The sequence below is a fragment of the Palaemon carinicauda genome, chromosome 21 (assembly GCF_036898095.1).
Source record: "Palaemon carinicauda isolate YSFRI2023 chromosome 21, ASM3689809v2, whole genome shotgun sequence".
Lineage (NCBI taxonomy): Eukaryota > Metazoa > Arthropoda > Malacostraca > Decapoda > Palaemonidae > Palaemon > Palaemon carinicauda.
In genome coordinates, this window is record NC_090745.1 from 34846809 (window position 1) to 34868377 (window position 21569).

The 21569-nt window shown below is 41.4% G+C and overlaps 1 protein-coding gene across 2 annotated transcripts in view; it reads left to right on the forward strand.

The window, feature by feature from the left end:
- Cth (Cystathionine gamma-lyase) overlaps positions 1-21569 on the forward strand; it is a 171699-nt gene that overhangs the window by 124280 nt on the left and 25850 nt on the right. For both annotated transcript variants that reach the window (XM_068344353.1, XM_068344352.1), the window contains one exon: positions 8837-9142. In XM_068344353.1, the coding sequence (XP_068200454.1) occupies positions 8837-9142 (306 nt within the window). The remainder of the gene's footprint in view (positions 1-8836; positions 9143-21569) is intronic.

Here is a 21569-nt window from a genome sequence, read left to right on the forward strand (position 1 = left end):
TCACAGATCCCAGGTAGTCAAACTCTTTTAAAACTATGCTATAGCTAGTTACTTAAAGCAAGGTGTTCGGAAGCTATGATAATTCTAATGTTTTGATCCATACATCACAGATCCCAGGCAGTTAGACACTTTTTTTGGGCTCAAGCCATGTCGTCCTGATGGAAGGTTCCTATTGGTAGCTTTCTAACGGATATTTGGCTACAGTGATATTCCCAGAGAATTGACCTTTAGGTCTCCAGAATTCTAACTCCTTGCGCGAATATCCTTAAAATTTCTCTTAAGGATATCGCATAATATCAGGGGACGTATATCTTGATACGACACATGGCAATCTTCACCCCGAATAGCATTTTCATTTCTAGGGGGAAGAGTGGCGAAACTGAAGGGGAGCCAATATCAAGGTTACCCTTCCTCCCGTACTATTACAAGGATCCAAGATGGCGCTCATTCCTTTTTTATTAGCGATTTCGCACATTGGTTTTCCCTGTTATCTAACATTCTTGATCGTTCTTGAGAGGATTTATTATGCATTCTCAAGCTTCTTCTGCCTCTGGAAAGTTGAGTATTTAATCTTTACAGTGTATAATTTTCAGCTCCTGCTTCACAGTGAAATTAGTTTAATCTAATGTGTTTATGGGGCTTGGCTAGTCACCGGAGGCGCCATCTGGGCGCTGTCGTCCGTCATGCATGTTATTTAGTCAGCAGAACGACATTCCCGGTTTTAATAGCATTAATAAATTATGAAAGCTATTTAGGCACAATTATACTAGTGAAGATATGATTATGCATACAAATTTTCTCTTCCTTATGTCAATTGTATACGTTAGAGTTTCAGTAATTTAGGTAACCGAGATCTCACCCGCGCTAGGCTACCTAGCCTAGACGCTTTAGTATCCTTTCATACATTATCCCCGTTTACCCTTGTGTATCGTTTTATCAATTCAACAGGAGATAGTATATCTCGATACTCGTCTCCTGTGGAGATTTAAGGGTAATCCCTCCTTCCCTCTGAGTGCCGCCATAGATGGCAACCCTATCTTGGTCTCACCATAGAGTAGTCACTCCGGTTTGACTAGGCTAGTGTTTTCTGTCTCCCACCCTTGCCAGCGAGTATGGACGCAAGGCTCCGGGAAAGGTTGTGCTGGCTATGACGGCTGCCGGTGGGAAACCCCTCTGCCGTTGAGTGTTCTTCAGTCCTCCCTTGGACTGCCATCCACATCCCTGAAACCGGCAGCGACCGGCAACGGTTCTTGTGACTGGACGGAAGTCTGAATGATGCATTCTCCCCTTCCATTTGAACCCTCATTCTGGAGGAAGGCAGTAAGGTTATATACCTACACCCTTATTTATTGTAAACATACATTTTAATAAGGCAGCCCTTCACTCCATGCTTTCTCTCTCTCTCTGTCGGCTAGTGCCGCCAGGTACTAACCCAGCCGGCGGCATGCCAGCTGGACCGGTACCGCCAGGTACTACCCAGCCGGCAACATGCCGGCCGTACTGTGCTGCCAGGTGCTAGCCTAGCTGAACTACAGTATATGATTATACAGTAGCCAGTATATTTGCAATATAGTATATACTGCAGACAGGAAACTATATATATTATACAGTAGTTATTTTCCAACATACCTTATGTATCCTTGCACAGTCTATTGTTGAGACCAATTCTATATTGAAAGAAAGAATTCTTTCAATACACTGATAAGTAATCAGTTGATAACTTACCCCACAATATTAAATAATTTAAGAAGGGTCAGTGTTAGTATACACTTATTCTATTCCTAGAGGTTAGAATCCTTCTCTTTTGAGTTTGCCTTGATAAGGAAACACTAAAAACTTTAATATTGGGGAGAGGTCACAGCTGGACAGGAGACACAAGTATGTGTCTTTCCTATTTCCTTTCTAGCTTACTATCCTAAGCTATAATGGTTAAAATATTAATATTTTCCATAACCTGTTTATCATGTGTGATAAACAACCGCATACTCATTTAATTTTCCTTTCTTTACAGGAGGAACCCCAAATCAAGTGTGAGGTGATCTTCTGTAACCACAGGAGTAGGAACTTCTGTGGTCATAAAGTGTGCAGGTCTCATGCCGCCTGTACCATTACTACCGAAACCCTGTGGTACTGGGACCCCCAAGACTGCAACATCTGCCTGGCCTTGGTGGCCGAAGGTTTCGACGACCCCAAGTCAACGGAGTCGAGGGATGCAGCACGAGAAAAGCTGCGTAAATGGGTATGAGGTTCCAGAAGAACTCTCCGGGACTGTACCTACCTAACGACAGGATGCATAGCTTGCTGTTCCCGAAGGCAGGTAGTGAAGTTGTCGTGCCCCAAACACGACTCAGACCTCCCTGCATCCAGATTCCCATTGAGACGGAAGTCAGTGAGGCGTTGCAAGGCATGGAAATCCACCAGGAGGAAAGGATGTCTGAAGTGTTCTTGGAGACTGAAAAGGATCTATTGAAGGATGATCCCGAGGAAGAGTCTATTCTACCTCCTGAAGAAGAGGAAGAAGTCGAGTCGGAGTCCCTTCCGTCTGTGCCGGCACAGGAGCCAATACCTTCGACATCTTCTGCTTCTATCCCTCCATTGGACAACATGAGCCAAGCAGTTTTGGCTCATCTTACGGCCTTAATGGAGAATATTCACAAGCAAGGTGAAGCAAGGGAATCGAGGCTCGAGAAGGAGCTCTGTGAAGCTCGACTCACCACCTCACGAGGGTCATTCAAGCGACCCAGAGCCCAAGACCTCCCACCCTGCTCCGAGACGAATCCTGGAGGTACGTGGAGTTTATGCCGATTACCAACGGAGAGCTCTACATCTCTAAGAAGATGGGAGCCGTCCCCTTAGACGACACCCAGTTCTGGCCAAGCTTTAATGCTTACCCTGACTGCTTCATTCAACTGAAGCAGGAGCCAGCATCAAAAGAGGAGACGGAAGCGAAGGAGGTCATGGTTTTCGACCACGACAAGGCACAGGCTCTCTTGTCGAGCAGCCTGAAGAAGGTGGATTACACAAACTCGAAAGTGTTCGCCTTGAGCAAGAAACACCCTACCTTCCCTGCTCCTTTCCTACGTCGAAGGCTTTTAAAGCTGTTGCCAAGGCAGTGGAGGCAGGCAAACCATGCCCTGCACTAGAGGAGTGTAGGCCTCTGTCGTTAGCCCTGCTCATGAAAGATAAGGAATGGAAGGAAGTCCACCTAACCTTCTCAGTAGGGAAGTTGGATGCAGATATCGCGGGATGACAGTTCAGCGAAAATCTCCCGAAACTGTCAGACTTTCTCTTGCGCAGGGAGCAAGAGATGAAGGAGAGACTTACGGCATCCCTATCCCTAGAGATGTGTGCAAGCCTAAAAAGCACCCCAGACATGCTCATGGTCCTGGCCAAAATGCACATGGCCAACTTAGTAAAGGACCTCTATGCCTTTATGAAGGCTAGGAGAGCCAGTAGAGAGTTCGTGTTTGCTGCAGCAACAGTAAAACACGAACCCAGGAAGCTGATATCTTCTGACGTCTGGGGTAAAGACCTCTTCCAAATGAAGTGGTTCAGGAGGTAGTTGATAAAGCCACCATAGAGAATAGGAACCTTCTCCAGAAGTGGGGCATTTCATCAAAAAGGAAGTCTTCCCCGGATGCGGGTCCCCAACCTAAAAGGAAGACCAAGAAGCCTAGACTACCCTCTCAGCCTGCCCAGCAACATCCTACAGTCACCATGACCGTGGTGCCCCAATTGGTTGCTCAACTACAGACCACATTCCAAGTAGTGCCTCAGCAGCTGGATGCCCAGTCACCAGCATTCAACCCTGGGTTTGAGAGGCAAACCACTACCTTTCGTCCGAAAGGTAGAGGCTCCCGACGGGGCTCCTCAAGACACCCCTCACGAGGTAGGGGAGGACGCGGTCTGGGAGGTAAACCCTCCAGACAATCGAAGCAATGAGATGCTTCAGGTAGGAGGGAGGCTCCAACACTTTCAGGATCGTTGGACCTTCGATCCTTGGGCCCACAGCCTAATCAAGAATGGACTAGGATGGAGATGGAACAAGCTTCCACCATCATTTCCTCAATTATTCCAACACCCCACCCCTTCATTGGAAGAATATACCTTAGAACTCTTGAGCAAACAGATTATAAGGAGAGCAAAGTGCATCAAATTCCAGGGAAGACTGTTTAGTGTTCCCAAGAAGGACTCGGACAAACTCAGAGTCATTCTGGACTTGTCGCCACTCAACAAGTTCATCGAGAACAGCAAGTTCAGGATGTTAATCCTTCAGCACATAAGGACCTTGTTACCAAAAGGGGCGTACACAGTCTCAATAGACCTGACAGATGCTTACTGGCATCTCCCAGTCAGATGCCCCCTCTCCTCCTACCGAGGATTCAAGCTACAGAAGAAAAAGTATGTCTTCAGAGCCATGCCCTTCGGCCTAAACATAGCCCCAAGGATCTTCACGAAACTTGCAGATGCAGTCGTTCAACAACTACGCCCAGAAGGCTTTCAGGTAGCAGTGTACCTGGATGACTGGCTGGGGTGGGCAGCATCCAGGACGGCTTGTCTGTAAGCATCCAAGAAGGTGATCCAGTTCCCGGAACATCTGGGATTCAAGCTCAACTTCAAGAAGTCTCAACTCTCTCCAGCTCAGGAGTTTCAATGGCTGGGAATCCATTGGAACTTGAAGTCACACCACCTCTCCATTCCCCCAGGGAAGAGGAGAGAGATTGCGGGGTCTGTCAAGAGACTCCTGAAATCCGACAGGATCTCAAGACGCCAACAGGAAAGAGTACTGGGCTCTCTCCAGTTAGCAGCAGTAACAGACCCAGTGCTAAGAGCACAGCTGAAAGATGCGTCAGGAGTCTGGAGAAGATACGCATCAAACGCTCGAAGAGATCTACAAAGACCCATACCGACCTTACTGCCATCACTTCTCAAGTCGTGGTCGAAGGTCAAGAGCCTAACGAGGACCGTGCCCTTGCAACCACCTCCACCATCAGTAACCATTAACACGGATGCCCCGACGGAAGGATGGGGAGGTCACTCCCACCAAAGGAAAGCCCAAGGGACTTGGTCATCCCTGTTCAAGACCTTTCACATCAATATTCTGGAGGCCATGGCAGTCCTCTTGTCATTGAAAAAACTCTCCCCTCGCAAATCAGCCCACATCAGGCTGATCTTGGGCAGCGAAGTGATAGTGAGATGTCTGAACCGACAAGGCTCGAGATCACCCCACATCAACCATGTAATGTTAGCCATCTTTCAGCCATCTTTCGTTTATCGAAAAAGAAGAGATGGCACTTATCAGCAGTTCACCTACAAGGGTTCCGCAATGTGACGGCGGACGTTCTATCCAGGCTAAAGCTGATAGAGTCAGAATGGTCCCTAGATGCAGAGTCATTCTCCTTCATCTTGGAACAAGTCCCGGAACTGCAGATTGACCTCTTCGCGACCAGCGAAAACAAGAAACTACCTCGGTATGTAGCCCCATACGAAGCCCCCCTGGTGGAGGCAACGGAAGCCATGTCCCTCGACTGGAACGAATGGACGAGGATTTACCTGTTCCCTCCAACCAATCTCCTACTGAAGGTCCTCAACAAGCTGAGATCCTTCAAGGGAACAGCAGCTCAAGTAGCCCCCAAGTGGTCCAAGAGCAACTGGTTCCCTCTGGTAATGGAACTGAAGCTGAGGCTGGTCCCTCAAGTGAACCCTGCTCTATCTCAACTAGTTCAGAAGTCGACTGTCTTCGCTTCATCACAGAGAACCCAAAACCTTCATCTCATGATTTTCTCATCTTAGCGGTTAAGAAAAGATTTGGGATCTCAAAAGGCAGTATAGACTTCCTAGAAGAATACAAGTCAAAGTTAACTAGAAGACAGTACGAATCGTCTTGGAAAAAGTGTGTTGCTTTTGTCGAGGCAAAAGACCCGAAAGAAGTCTCTTCTATACGCCTTCCAAGTGGACCTGACGAACGAAATCTTTAACAAGATCCCGAAAGCATGCGCTAGACTTAGACCTGCAGCACCTCCGAAGCCCATTTTATGGTCCTTGGACAAGGTCCTACACTTTGCCTCAACCTTGAACAATGAAAATTGTTCTCTTAAGGATCTTACCCAAAAAGTTATTTTCCTGTTCGCTATAGCCTCAGGGGCTAGAGTTGGTGAAATAGTAGCCCTATCAAGTTCACAGAAACGGGAGAACTGAATCTCTTTCCTGATCCTACATTTCTCGCCAAGAGTGAGCTACCCACTAAGAGATGGGGTCCCTGGAGAATCTTCCCTCTGAAGGAAGATGTCTCTTTGTGTCCAGTAGAATTTCTAAAGGTCTATCTTCGAAGAACTTCAGGCTTTAGGGGAGGACAGCTCTTCAAAGGAGAAACCTCGGGATCGAACTTATCCCTGGAACAACTGAGGGCGAAGCTCACCTACTTCATTTGCAGAGCGGATCTTGACAGTACACCCACAGGTCATGATCCAAGAAAAATTGCTTCCTCACTGAACTTCTTTCAGTATATGGACTTTGAACGCCTTCGCTCATATACTGGATGGAAGTCATCCAGAGTGTTCTACAAACATTATGCGAAGTAAGTGCATGAACTGAAACATTTCGTGGTGGCGGCAGGTAGTGTAGTAAAACCTGTCATTTAGTGCTGCGATGAACAGTGAATTGAAGGGGACTATCAATTCGGGTGAAAAGGTATTGCTACCTCCAGTGCAATATCTTGTATATAAGTGTCACCATGGTGACACTAGGACTGTTCGAATTTTCAGGTGAAGAATTATACAGATAACACTTTTTTCATGTGTACATTGTACACAGTGTTGATAGTATCCAACATTTACTGAAATTATATCGATAAATATTCCAAATTTTTCAATTTTTATAGTGACATTAACCTTTTCTTCCCTTTCAGGTAGTAAAACTTTATCTGTAATTGTTGCATGTATAATTCTATTCTACATTTACACTTGTTAAATAAATGACTAAGTGTAATTGCATCTTATTTCGCCCTGCAAATAGCACAATAAAGATAGCCAGAGTTCTTTACTTAATTCCCTAAGTAAACCTTATATTACTGGAATAAATGAAACAAATAGTTCTGATTGATACTTATATTTGTTCCTACAATATACAAACCTTGAGAATCGTTTTTACTGTCTAGCATGACACTTCCCTGCAGGGGGTAGGAAGCCCTAACATTGTTCCATGATTAGTGGTAATGACGTATAACGGTATCATCATATTTCTCAATGGTCTGTATGACCATATAAAGATTGTCCCAAGGTTAAGGCACTTATACAAATCCACAGATACAGTACTTTCTAGTAATTCTCTGGTAAACTTCCATCAGGACGACATGGCTTGAGCTCAAAAAACGGATTTTGAAGTGAAGCGAAAAATCTATTTTTGAGTGAGATGGCCATGTCGTCCTGATGGACCCGCGCTCCTTTTCCATAGAAAAGGCTTAGGCAAGATCCCTCCCGAAACTGCTATATCTGTAGCACCATGGTCAATGCTACAAGGAATGAGCGCCATCTTGGATCCTTGTAATAGTACGGGAGGAAGGGTAACCTTTATAACGGCTCCCCTTCAGTTTCGCCACTCTTTCCCCTCGAAACGAAAACGCTATTCAATGTGAAGATTGCCATGAGTCGTATCAAGATATATGTCCCCTGATATTATACGATATCCTTCAGAGAAATTTTAAGGATATTCACGCCAGGAGTTAGAATTCTGGAGACCTAAAGGTCAATTTTCTGGGAATATCACTGTGGCCAAATATCTGTTAGAAAGCTACCAATTGGAACCTTCCATCAGGACGACATGGCCATCTCACCCAAAAATAGATTTTTCGCTTCGCTTCAAAATGCGTTTAAAATTATGCTGAAGATACCCTGAAATTTATACTATACCAATAGCAAGGTGGTTGAAATTTTCCTTTTGTAGATATTTTAAAGATTCTGAATACGAGATGGCAGCCTTCTTCTATTTTATAGAGCATTGTTCCGAGCATATGACCTGTAAATTTTATATTTACTGATGAGCCAATTGACATTTTAATTGTAATAGTGATGACAAGTTTTTTTTTTTACAGGTTCTAGAATTTTTAACTGTAATTCTTTTGGGTTTAAAGATTGTACAATGGTTAGGCATAATTAAGTGTAGAGAAATTCAAATAAACTTTTGTTGGGTTTCAGCACATAAATGTGTTTTTGGAGAGGAATTAGCAAAAGTGGCTTCATTTAATTTTATTCAAAGAAGATCTCAATTTTCTTGGCTAGTATTAGATATTTTATTAGAGATTCGTGGCAGAAAGGGTAGAAAATAATAGGGGAGAATAAAAGGAAAGAGATCACAAGGTGATGACTTCTTCGAAGTATAGCGGCATACCAAAGAGCTGGGAAACTGTCCTCTATAATTTTTTAAGTAACTTGGTATTTTCAGCCATATTGTAAAAACTTAACTGGTCTCTTAGACTGTATGATATTTGTTGACTGCTTACCCCAATCTTGGGACCTTAGAAGAAGACTAGCTTGAAACTCGAGAATGTGTTCTTGCTATAATCCTTCGAGAAGATGTAAAGTATGGTGTCATGCCATTTTTAAAAGCTTATATACATTATAAAGATATACTTTTAACATTATATATGTATACAATAAATAATGTAGCCTTTTAATTAACACAGTGCCAATGACCATTACGATTGTGATGCAAGATAACTTTTAATCATTCATGTATTCATGCAAGATTATTATTGAGCAGTTTGCTGATGCTATAACTGCTTTTAAACCTAACACAAAAGTTATTTACTTATCACTTAAATATTTTTATTCCTTTTCAGGATGGGCATGGAGATCTCATTTGTGGATGCTGTTGATGTCAATAATGTGAAGGCTGCGATTAAACCCAACACCAAAATGATCTGGATTGAAAGTCCTACAAATCCTACCCTCAAGCTTGTTGACATTGCCTCTGTGACATCTTTAGCAAAGAGCCATAAGAATATTTTCACAGTTGTAGACAATACTTTTATGTCTTCTTATTTCCAGCGACCATTGGATTTTGGTGCAGACCTTGTTATGCACTCGCTCACTAAATACATGAATGGTCATTCAGATGTCATCATGGGAGCAGTCTGCACAAATCGGTATGTTCAATCTTCATGTCTTGCTTTAAAAAGTTTACCAGAAAAGGGGGCCTATTTGTATAATGAGCTTGAATCCTGTAAAATATTAGTATGGCTTATTTAATGTTAAGATATTGCTTGCGACATTGTACGAGGCAGGCTTTTGGGGTTGAATATTCTTATCTAGCAATGAATCCTTTAGATAGATAAACTGCAGTGAAAAAATGTCATAGATCAAAAAATTATGACTAAACAGTCAACATCGTATATCCTATGTCACAAACCAGGACCTAGCATGGTTCCTTGGATCAGTAGACTAATGCTCTTTGCACAGTCTACAGAAATGCCTCTCAAGCTAGTGCGCGTTATCTTAGTTCATTTAAGGTCTTAAGCCAGATCATAAAGGATGTGGGACAAGCTGATTTAATAAAAGGGAAGTAAATAGAAACAGAATGCCAAACATCGTGAAATATATGGTTCTACCAACTACAAATCCAGAGGATCCAAACCCAAATCTTACGTGATACTTCAATGTATCAAATAAAATTCTTGTACAAATGTGCCCTGAAAATTTCATGGGATTAATAACTATTACTATCTCTCCAAGCAAAATAAGAATTTCAATTGCTCATTAAACTACTTGTAATACTCATTATTGAAATATCTAAATGTTAGAGGCACCAGATAAAAATTAAAGAAGGACCAAAGGTAATATTGTCACCAACAATTTATCTACAAAGTATTGAATATCTTGATAGTTTCTTATCTGAATATTCTATACATTACGGAGAGTAAACTTAATGGGCAGTAATTTTTCAGGTCTTTTGTGTATCCATTTTTGTGAATTAGTACTGTATAATGATAAAGTTTTTCCAAGCTGTAGGCATACAGGATTCTTGCAAACATTTTGTGTAGAGTTTAGCCAGTTTTAGTACTATGAAATCTCCCCCATCTATCATTAAATCAATTGTTAGGCCATCTTATCCTGCTGCTTTGGCTCTTTTCATGCCTTTTAATGTTTACTTCTACTGGTACGTTTTGTGCCGGCTTAGGTTATTCATTATTTCTATTAGGAAAGTTATTTCTTATATTACTATTGTATAACATTGTATAGAAATCCTCTGCCATTTTTATCACTCCATCTCTATTGTGGATATTTCCATTTTCGTCCCTAAAGCAAATATCTGTTGGCACCCCGTTCCAAGTCTTCTTTTCATCAATTTCACGCTTCTTCCTTTCTTTAGTGTTTCCTCAATTTTGGTCTGAATTTGGTTACAAGTATCTTGAGTTTGAGTTTATTTATTGCTTTGGATATTTCTGCTAATTCTATTTCATCTCTTTGATTTTACCATCATTTCCAGTCTTTTCTTTATTAGGATTTTGATCTTTTCAGATGATTTTCCTTGATCCTTTTTAGGAACTCTTCCCTTTATCTCTTGTGCTGATTCCAATACAAATTTTGTAAAATTACCATTCATTTCTTCCTTCCTTTCTTCCATTTCATCAAGTAGGTGGGAGTACCTATTTAATATTGCTAAAGTAAACTCATCAGATTTTTCACTTATTACAAGAGTGTTTATTTTCTTTATTAAAATTTGTCTCTCTTTCACTAAATCTTAACAAACTTTCCTTCTCACCATCCTATGATCTTTTAACTTTAACATGTTTAGCACTGTTACATCTTTAAATAAATTGACTTTTTCATTGAGAATAAAATCTATCTAATTTTTTGTTTCTCCATTTGGCCTTCTCCATGTCCATTTTCTATGTTCCTTTTTATAAGCGAAGGTGTTCATGATTTATAAGATTGTTTATTTCAGAAAATTCTACAAGCATGTCTCCTTTGTCATTCCTTGTGCATACTCCAAATTAACCTACTGCGGATTCTCCTCTCTTCTTTTGACATACTTTAGTATTGAAATCACCCTAAACAAATGTAAATAGTCGTTTTTTTCCGTGGATATCTCCGGTTCTTCATAAAGTTTCTTTTTCTTCTTCTTTATGGGATATTGTTGATGCATACATTTGAACAATGTTCAGTTTATACTTCTTATTTAGTTAAATAATTGCTCCTGCAATTCTCTCACTAGTACTATAAGATTTTTGTATGTTACCTGCAAGATTTTTATTAATAAGAAAATCCACTCCATTTTCTTTGTTCCTTTCATGTCCTCTGAAGCAAAGGAAAGGTAGTAGGGTGGCCATGGCACCAGCCACCTCTTGATACTACCGCTAGAGAGTTAGGGGGTCCTTTGACTGGTTACGGTTTTTTTTCCTTTTGCCTACGCACACACCGAATAGTCTGTCCTAATCTTTACATATTCTCTTCTGTCCTTCTACACCTGACAACACCAAACAATTCTTCCTCCCCATGGGGTTACTGCTCTGTAATTGTTCAGTGACCAATATCATTTTGGTAAGGGTAGAAGAGACTTTATTTATGGTAAGCAGCTCTTCTAGGAGAAGGGCACTCCCAAATCAAACCATTGTTCTCTCGTCTTGGGTAGTGCCATAGCCTCTGTACCTTAGTCTTCCACTGTCTTGAGTTAGAGTTCTCTTGCTTGAGGGTACACTGGGGCACACTATTCTATCTTTTTTTCTCTTCCTCTTATTTTATTAAAGCTTTTATAGTTTATATAGGAGATATTTATTTTAACGTTGTTACTGTTTTAAAATATTTTATTTTTCTTTGTTTCCTTCCCTCACTGGGCTATTTTCCCTGTTAGAGCCCCTGGGCTCATAGCATTCTGCTTTTCAAATTAGGGTTGTAGCTCAGCAATTAATAATAATAATAATAATAATAATAATAATAATAATAATAATAATAATAATAATGATAATAATAATAATAATAATAATAATAATAATAATAATGATAATAATAATAGTATGGCATTCTTTTTTTTATTTCTATATAAGTTTCCCCAGTTCTTCTAATTTCACGCAATCCTATTGTACCCCAATTTATTTATTTCAATTCTTCTAGTAACACAAAAAGATATTCTTCCCTATACAAGGTCTTAACGTTGTATGTTGTCAGGTTCAGTTACAAAAGGTAGCCTCTTCTAGTCAAGAGATTTTTTAGCTCCCTCAGCAATAGAATGTAGCTTCCTGCAACCGTAGGCAATTGTTCCACTGCTGCTGTGGACTGGGGGACAAGACGGAGTTTTTATATATTATACATGTCTGGGTTTTGGTCAGTTTTCAACAACATGTTGGCCACTGCAGATTGGTGATAGTGGGAGATTTTTGTCTGATCGCTCACTGCAAGCAAACTTAGTATGGATGGCCCTGACTAGTGTAGCTTTGCTTGTCATGGGGATGCGCAAACCTTTTCACCTCGTTGAAATATCCTTACTCAGAAAATGGGATATATGTTTGTATATATATATATATATATATATATATATATATATATATATATATATATATATATATATATATATATATATATATATATATATATATATATATAACGGATTTTGAGCGAAGCTAAAAATCTATTTTTGGGTGAGATAGCCATGTCGTCCTGATGGAAGTTCCTTCTTTAGTAGCTTCTTAGGTTATATGTGACTACAGTGGTATACCCCAGAGAATTTACCGAAGGTACCCAGAATTCTAACTCCTGGAGCGAATATCCCTTAAAATTTTAAGAAGGGATATCGCGTAAGGACGTAATGGCACACCTCATAGCAATCTGCACCCCAGATAGAGTTTTACGTTCGAGGAGGTGTGGTAAAAATAAAAGGGGGGCCCTTCAAAGGCCATCCCCGTTCCCTACTACTATCGATAGTACAACAGCGCCATCCCTACGGTATTGGCCATTCCTTGTAGCATTGAGCATAGGCTGTTACAGATACAGTACTACGGGAGGGAAACTGAAGATCTCTTCTACAGAAGAGATAGGTGGGTCCATCAGGACGACATGGCTATCTCACCCAAAAATAGATTTTTCGCTTCGCTCAAAATCCGTTTTTTGGGCTCAAGCCATGTCGTGCTGATGGAAGCATACCATAGCATTAATGTATCTGTGGATTTTCCATCAGTGCCTAAACCTTATATCAACCTTTTCAATGGTCATACTGACTATATGAGACTAGTGACAATACCGTTATATGCCATCATCACTAATCATAAACAATGTTAGTGCTTCCTGCCTCCTACATCTAGACAGTTGAAAAGGGATTTCAAGGTTAACATAAATAGTATGACCAAACTTAAGTACACACTGAATATACAAATAGTCTCAAGTTGTATATTTGGCCAAAACGACATCAGTGTCTCTTATGTCTAACCTTTGATGCATACAAATATGTGAAGGATGCATTCTAGGTAAATAAAAAGTCTGGCATGTATAGATACAATTGTCTGGCGAAGGTGGACGCACTACATTGTAATAGACATTTATTTCTAATAAATGACTACAAGAGATGGTTAGCAAAACGAATGTAGTCTGACAATGGGATTATACCTGAAACGAGTACAGGAATCGTATTTCTTTCTTGAAGGAATGAAGTCAAGAAATGCCACTCTTAGAATGAAGAGAAGATAAAAGATAATCGCTCTTCATAATTCCTGTACTGGTTACCATTAACTGCACTATGTACTTCGTACACCGGCTCTAGTGCTATCTATCTTTATAATTCCAAACCTGGGATTTTAGAACAGAGCTAGTGTTACCATGGTAACACTTAGATAAAAGAAGACATACTTAAAAAGGATGACTTTTTCTCCCCTTAACTGACAGTCCCAGTCAATTATCTGTTCATCGTAGAATAAACGGCAGAGTAAATAAGTTACCTGACGTCAACACATATTGCTTCAGATCATGGACTAGCATAGCATAGTGTTTGTAGAACACCCTGGATGATTCTTATCCAGTGCATGTCCGAGGACAAGTGAGGACCCAAACCAAAAATAGTTTATCACAGAAATTAGGGGGCAGGTTTTAATACACTACCTTCCGCCACTACAAAGTGTTTCAGTTCATGCACTTGTTTTGCATAGTGTTTGTAAAACACTCTGGATGATTTCCATCCAGTGTATGAACGAAGACGCTCAAAGTCCATGTACTGAAAGAAGTTCAGTGATGAAGCAATCTTTCTCGGATCATGACCTGCGGGAGTACTATCCGGATCCGCTCTATGAATAAAGTAGGTGAGCTTCGCCCTTAGTTGATTTAGAGATAAATTTGATCCCGAAGTTTCTCCTTTAAAGAGCTGTCCTCCCCTGAAGTCTGAAGTTCTACGAAGATAGACCTTTAGACACTACAGGACATAGAGAGACATCTTCCTTCAGAGGACAGATTCTCCAGGGACCCCACCTCTTAGTGGGTAGCTCGTTTTTAGCGAGAAATGATGGATCAGGAAAGAGATTCAGTTCTCCTAAATCTGTGAACTGAATGTGGCCCTCATCTCTCGATAGAGCCACTATTTCACTAACTTTAGCCCCAGAGGCTATTGCGAACAGGAAAATAACCTATTGGGTTAGATCCTTAAGAGAACAATCTTCATTGTTCACCGATGAGGCATAATGTAAGACCTTGTCCAAAGACCAAGAGATGGGCTTTGGTGGTGCTGCAGGCCTAAGTCTAGCACATGCTTTCGGAATCTTGTTAAAGATTTCATTTGCCAGATCCACCTGGAAGGCATATAGGAGAGGTCTAGTCAAGGCCGATTTACATGTATTTATCGTATTGGCCGCCAACCCCTGGCTATGAAGGTGGACAAAGAAGGACAGACAGAAGTTCATAGAAATTTCTTTCGGTCCTTTTGATTTAACAAACTCCACCCAATTCTTCCAGGAAGACTCATATTGTCTTCTTGTAGACTTAGCCTTGTATTCTTCTAAGAATTCTATATTGCCTTCTGAGATCCCAAATCTCTTTCTAACCGCTAGGGCAAGAAATTCGTGAAATGAGGGGATTGGGTTCTCCGTGATAAACCGAAGGCAGTTTATTTTTGAATCTTCAGAAATATAACTAGGATCGGAACTAGGACCGGCCACATCTAGTGTATCAGCCTCATTAGAGGATCCTCGTAAGGGGCTATTTAACAAAGTACTTTCTTGAAGATGCTCGTGATGAAAAGATCGAGCTGCAGTTCCGTGACTTGTTCCCATCTGGGATGGAATATGTCTGCGTCCATGGACCATTGCAGCTCTATCTCCTTGGATTGAGATAGAATATCCACCGTCACCTCGTGGATCAGTTGTAAGTGAACTGCTGTTAGGTGCCATTCCTTTAAGAAAGGGATGGGTAACTTCACCAGAACTGTACGAGATGTTCGATTGTGAAGTCATATTTGATCTCTTCAAGCATTTGATGCGTGTTTTCTCCAGACCCTTAACGCATCCTTCCGATGTGCACATTGCACAAGGTCTGTCAGAATTGCGAATCAGGGAAAGTTTAGCGTTTTCCCTTGTTAGCGTTTCGGGAATCTGATCGATCAGCTGAGTCTCTTGACGGACCTTGTGAGCTCCTTTTAAATCCCCAAGAGGAAATTGAGTTGATGTGACTGAAAGCTTCGATGGTTTCTTAGCCATCGAAACCATAGATCTGGAGAAAGTCGAGACTTCTAGAGGCAAATCTTGCATCTGCGATGTCCCGGGAACCGGGTCATCTATATGAAGATACTTAGGACTGTGAGCCTGATAGGTATCTATTCTAGGATGAATATTACTCTTCGTGACATGAATCCTAGATAGGAGGAAGGGGGGTGTTTGGCTGGAAGGTTCCGGGGGACACCTTTCAGGTCTGGTAAGACTACGAACACCCTTAATTGGAACAAGGTCCATATGTTCAGAAGGATTACCATTCAGAACTTGTAGTTTACTATAAACTTGTTGAGTGGCGACAGGTTCAGAATGACTCGGAGATTTCTCGAGTCCTTCTCGTGAACAGAAAATGGCCTTCCCTGGAACTCGACGAGCCATAACTTTCTTACTACTTGTATGCTCTACAGCTCTCAGGTATACTCCTCCAGAAGGAATTTGAACTGTAGGAAAAGGTAAGACGACGAAAGTAGGGACATTTTAGTTTCCCGCCAATGGCTCATTTCGAATAGGCTCTGGACCAAAGGATCGAAGGTCCTGCGATCCTGAAGGAAAGTTCCTCCTAGCCGAAGCGTCTTTATGCTTCGAACAATCAGCAGGTTTAGACTTTTGACCATTTGCCTGTAGCATTGTGGTCACTGGAATATTTCCAGTATTTTCGATCTTCTTTTTAGGTTGGGGACCCACAACCACAGAAGATTTTCTCTTTGAGGGAATGCCCATTTCCGGAGAAGACTTATGTTCTCCATGGTGGCATTCTTAATTACCTCCTTAATGACCTCTTGTGGGAAGAGGTCTTTACCCCAGATGGTGGAAGATATTAGCTTCCTTGTTTCGTGTTTCACTGTTGCAGCAGCGAACACAAACTCTCTACATGCTCTCCTAGCCTTCACAAAGGTGTAAAGGTCCTTTACCAAGGTAGCCATATGCATTTTGGCTATGACCATGAGCATGCCTGGGGTGTTTTCGTACGTTGAACACAACTCTAGGTAGTTTTGTAAAGAAAGGGATGTCGCAAGTCTCTTCTTTGACTCGAGTTCATTAAACAAGAGCAAAGCGAACAAAATAGGGAGACATACATTGAATTGTCGACTTGCTACATCCTTGTCTAATTTTCCTACCGAAAATGTCAAATGGACTTCCTTCCAATCCTTTTCCTGACCGGGAAAGGCTGGTGACAAAGGCTTGCACTCATCGAGTGTAGGACATGGTTCACCCGCCTCTACAGCTTTGGTAACCGAAATAAATGCCTTCCCCATAAAGGGGAAAGCGAGTGAAGTAAGAGCAACAAAGGAAGGGTGTCTGTTATTCAGTGAGAATACCTTCGTCTCTGAATAACCCGCCCTCTTCAGATTACCTGAAAGGATAGTCTGTGCCTTACCATGGTCAAGAATCATGACCTCCTTTTGTTCCGTTCCTTTTCCTGACTTTGGTTCATACAACAGTCGAACCCAACAATTAGGGAAAGCATCAAAGCTTGGCCAAAATTGGATTTTGTCCAAAGGAACAGCACCTAATTTCTCTGAGATGTAGAGATTGCCATTTGAAATCGACATCTGCTCCGTAAACCTCCAGGGATTGGCTATGGAGCATGTAGGAAGGTCTTGATTCATGGGTTGTTTGACTGACCCGTGGGAAGCAACAAGAGAAGCCTTACAAGGTTTTATCTTGTGTTTTACTTCCTGCTTTTTGCTTTGTTTACCAAAGCTCCCTATCTGATTCTTCAGTTGGATACATAACTGTACCACATTATCCAGTAGAGGGGTAGAAGACGAAGATGTTGACATCGGTGGCTCTTTAGCCGGCATAGGCGGAGGAAAGTCCGACACAACATATTTCTCTTCTACCTTAGGGCACTTCTTGCCCTCGATCCCAAAGGTTTTCTCGCCATCAGGGGATGTAGTTTGCTCCTGAGGCACTACTATTTCCTCACTTAGCTTTGGAAATAATAGCTTACGCATCCCATAATTAGGTAGGAAAGGTCCCGGAGAGATCTTTTGGAAGCCTCTCACCCAGTTATGTAATTTATACTGAGCTATATCCCTAGACTCTGTAGACTTGGGATTATCAAAACCTTCAGACATCAGTGTCCGACATATATTGCAACCCTGTGGGTTCCAATAATGTAGGGATCCGGAAATAATATTGCAGGGGGCATGCAACCTGCAAGTATTATGACCGTAAAAGTCCTTACTCTTGGCTTTGCAGGGGACCGCAGCACAAGATATCTGGTGTTCCTCCTGTAAAGAAAGGAAAACCAAATGAGTATACAAGGGATTATTACTCTGATAATCAACATGTAAATGTCATCTACACAGAATAGCTTAGGATAGTAAGCTATAAAGGGATAGTAGGAGATACATACTTGTGTACCCCCGCGAGCAAATGCTGCTACCTCCCCTCAGTATTAACTACATGGAGCTTTCTCTGTTGAGAAAATCCAAGTAGAAGGGTTCTCACCCCTAGGGGTAGAGAAGTATCAAGTAACTGTCCCAAAAAATGTTAATACTGTGGGGTCAGGATGACTGATTCTAAATCAGACTATTGAAGAAAATATTCCTTCAATATATAAGTGGTATCAGCAGAAAAACTCGCTGAAGGATGCCCAAGGTATGCTAGAAAATACTACTGTATCATGGTACTGTAGTTTTCTAAATGCAGTAAGTCTATATTGCAAATTATCGACTACTGTACCTATGCATAGTAATCTAGTGATCATAAGACAGAAGGGTCCATCCAGCATAAAGCCAGATGGAGTAGAAAATTAAAGACATATATTAGTATATCCGACTCAGGTCATTTGCTGTAGTCTTCCTACTATATTAAATTATAGAGTTTCCTGATCAGGGAGACTCAAGAAAAGGCTGTACCTTTTAAAGGTTAGGAGTGTATAACTCTTGCCTTGAAGTATTTAATATTGTAGGGTAATCCTAAACTGATTTCCAATCAGGATATTGAAAAAATCATATTCATTCAATATAGGATTAGGCTCAGCAAATGCCTGAGCTGGGTATCCAAAATATATTGGAAATAACTACTAGTACAAGAAATATAGAAGTTTTCTATCTACGGTATATACTATACTGAGATATACTGGCTACCTGTATAACCTATACAGTAGTTGATCCGGCATGTTGCCGGTCTAGCTAGGACTTGCTGGAATACCCGGCAGAACTAGTGAGACAGAGAGAGACAGTATGGAAAAAAGGGCTATCCTTTACTGTAAATGTATACAGTAATTAAGGAAGTAAAAGTCTAATATACTGCCTTTTTTCCGAAAGAAGGTTCTAATAGAAGGGGAGAATGTAACATTCAGGCTTCTATATAGCTACAGTACTGTTGCCGGCAACCCACTGACAGTACAAGTACAGTCGGCGCGCTTCCTACCAAGTCAACACTGACTTTTCCAGCAGCACACAGGCAACAGAATGTATAGCAACAGACCAAGGAAGGACTGAAGAACCTTGGGGACAGAAGGGACTACCAACTCACGGCCATCATGGACGTAACTGCCGGCCATCCCGGCAGCTAGCGAATGTGCCGTCAGCCGCCAGCCATGTCGGCAGCCGCCGACAGTCCATGATTGTCGGCAGCCGCCGACAGTCCATGATTGTCGGCAGCCATTTTTGTTTCCGGCCAGGCCGGCAAAAGGCTATCATGCTGTCAGCCGCCGGCAACGTCGGCAGCCTCCGGAAACGTCGGCAGCCGCCGGAAACGTCGGCAGCCGCCGGCAACGTCAGCAGTCGCCGACAGTTCATGACTGCCGGCAGACATCTTGGTTGCCGGCCAGGCCGGCAAATGGCTATCATGCCGTCAGCTGCTGGCAATGTCGGCAGCCGCCGACAGTCCATGACTGTCAGCAGCCATCTTGGTTGCCGGCCAGGCCGGCAGGCGGCAGTAGTCTGCAGGATAGGAGAGGGAGTCTGGCTGGCTTCAGCACCCTACCGCAATGGTAAGGTTGCAGGATGTCAGCCTAAAAAGACAATGGATTAACCATCAAAAAGGATAGAGGGGTAGGGAAAAAGGGTCCTGTAACGTTTGTAAAGGAACTGACACACTTGTCAGTCCTACCACATATAAAAGGAACTCTGTTTCTGTATCGGTATCGACAGAATCCAGGTGCCAGGAGAGACTCAGTTCTCCAACCCAGAGACTGCCTACACAGTTAAGGGGGTGGCGGCACTGCCGCCTCCTCTCAGCAAGGGAGAAACAGGGTTCCAGTGCCACGTTATCCTAGGCTAAAAGAGAATTACTCTTAGCCCAGGGAACTGTGGCACAGGACTAGTCTTTTAGTCGCAAGGAAAAGATGGTATACTACCATAACTCTAATGCGACTATGGAGGGCTAACCTCCATTGTCGGTAACCTTGTCGGCAGGGGAATAAAGGTATCCTACAACCAACTCACCCTGCCGGCAGGTCGTCGACATAAGACTAAATACTCTGAGATTCTGACTAAATCCTAAAACCTGCTGGTATATCCACAACCAAAGGTTAAGGGAATAGGCAGAAACCAAACCCCAGATTAGTAATGTCTGAATAAAGGTCAGGCAAGGCTACTAGGGTTGTAGCCTGAGGCTACACTCAGAGGGAAAGGGATTACCCTTAAGTCTCCGAAGAGACGTGAGAAGTTTCATAACATTCTAGGAGGAACCAGTCTCCAAAGGATGAAAACGAAACACAAGGGTAATTGGGAAATGTCGAACGTATAGAAAATGTCTAGGATAGGTTAACTAGGCTAGACGAGTTCTCGGTTACCTAAATCACCGCAACTCTAACTATACGATCGACAGAGGAAAAAGGAAATAATTATGCACAAAATCAAATCTTCACAAGAATAAATGCCTAAATAGCTAAATAATTACAAGAATTAAATAAAGCTATTTAAAAACTGGAAGTCGTTCCGCTAACTAAATAACGCATGCCTAAGAACGACAGCACCCATGGCCCCTCCAGTAACTGGCCTAGCTCTAAAACACAATAAATACTTAATTTCATTGTGAAACAGGAGCTAAAATATATTCAAAGTAAAGACCCGATACTCAACTTTCCAAAGGCGGAAGAGGATGAAGAAAGTATAATTAATAATCCTTTAAACAATCGAAAAATTCAATCACAGGAAAATACCACCGAGCGAAATCGCTACAATAAAAGGAATGGCCACTATCGTAGGGATGGCGCTGTTATACTATCGATAGTAGTAGGGAACGGGGATGGCCTTTGATGGGTCCCCCTTTTATTTTTGCCACACCTCCTCGAACGTAAAACTCTATCTGGGGTGCAGATTGCTATGAGGTGTGCAATTATGTCATAACGCGATATCCCTTCTTAAAATTTTAAGGGATATTCGCTCCAGGAGTTAGAATTCTCGGTACCTTCGGTAAATTCTCTGGGATATATCACTGTAGTCACATATAACCTAGGAAGCTACTAATGAAGGAACCTCCATCAGCACGACATGGCTTGAGCCCAAATATATATATATATATATATATATATATATATATATATATATATATATATATATATATATATATATATATATATATATATATATATGTATATACATATACATATATATTATGTATATATATGTATATATATATATGTCTATACATATGTATATATACATGCATATATATATATATATATATATATATATATATATATATATATATATATATATATATATATATATATATATATATATATATATATATATATATATATATATATATGTGTGTGTGTGTTTTTTCAAAAAGGCCCCTAAAAGAAACACAGGAAATATGAATAAATCACACTATATTTCGGTCAATAAACATCGACCCTCTTCAGGATGTGAAGTAAAAGTGAGGCTTACAGTGGAGAGTGACGGTTTATATATGAAAGCAAAAGGGT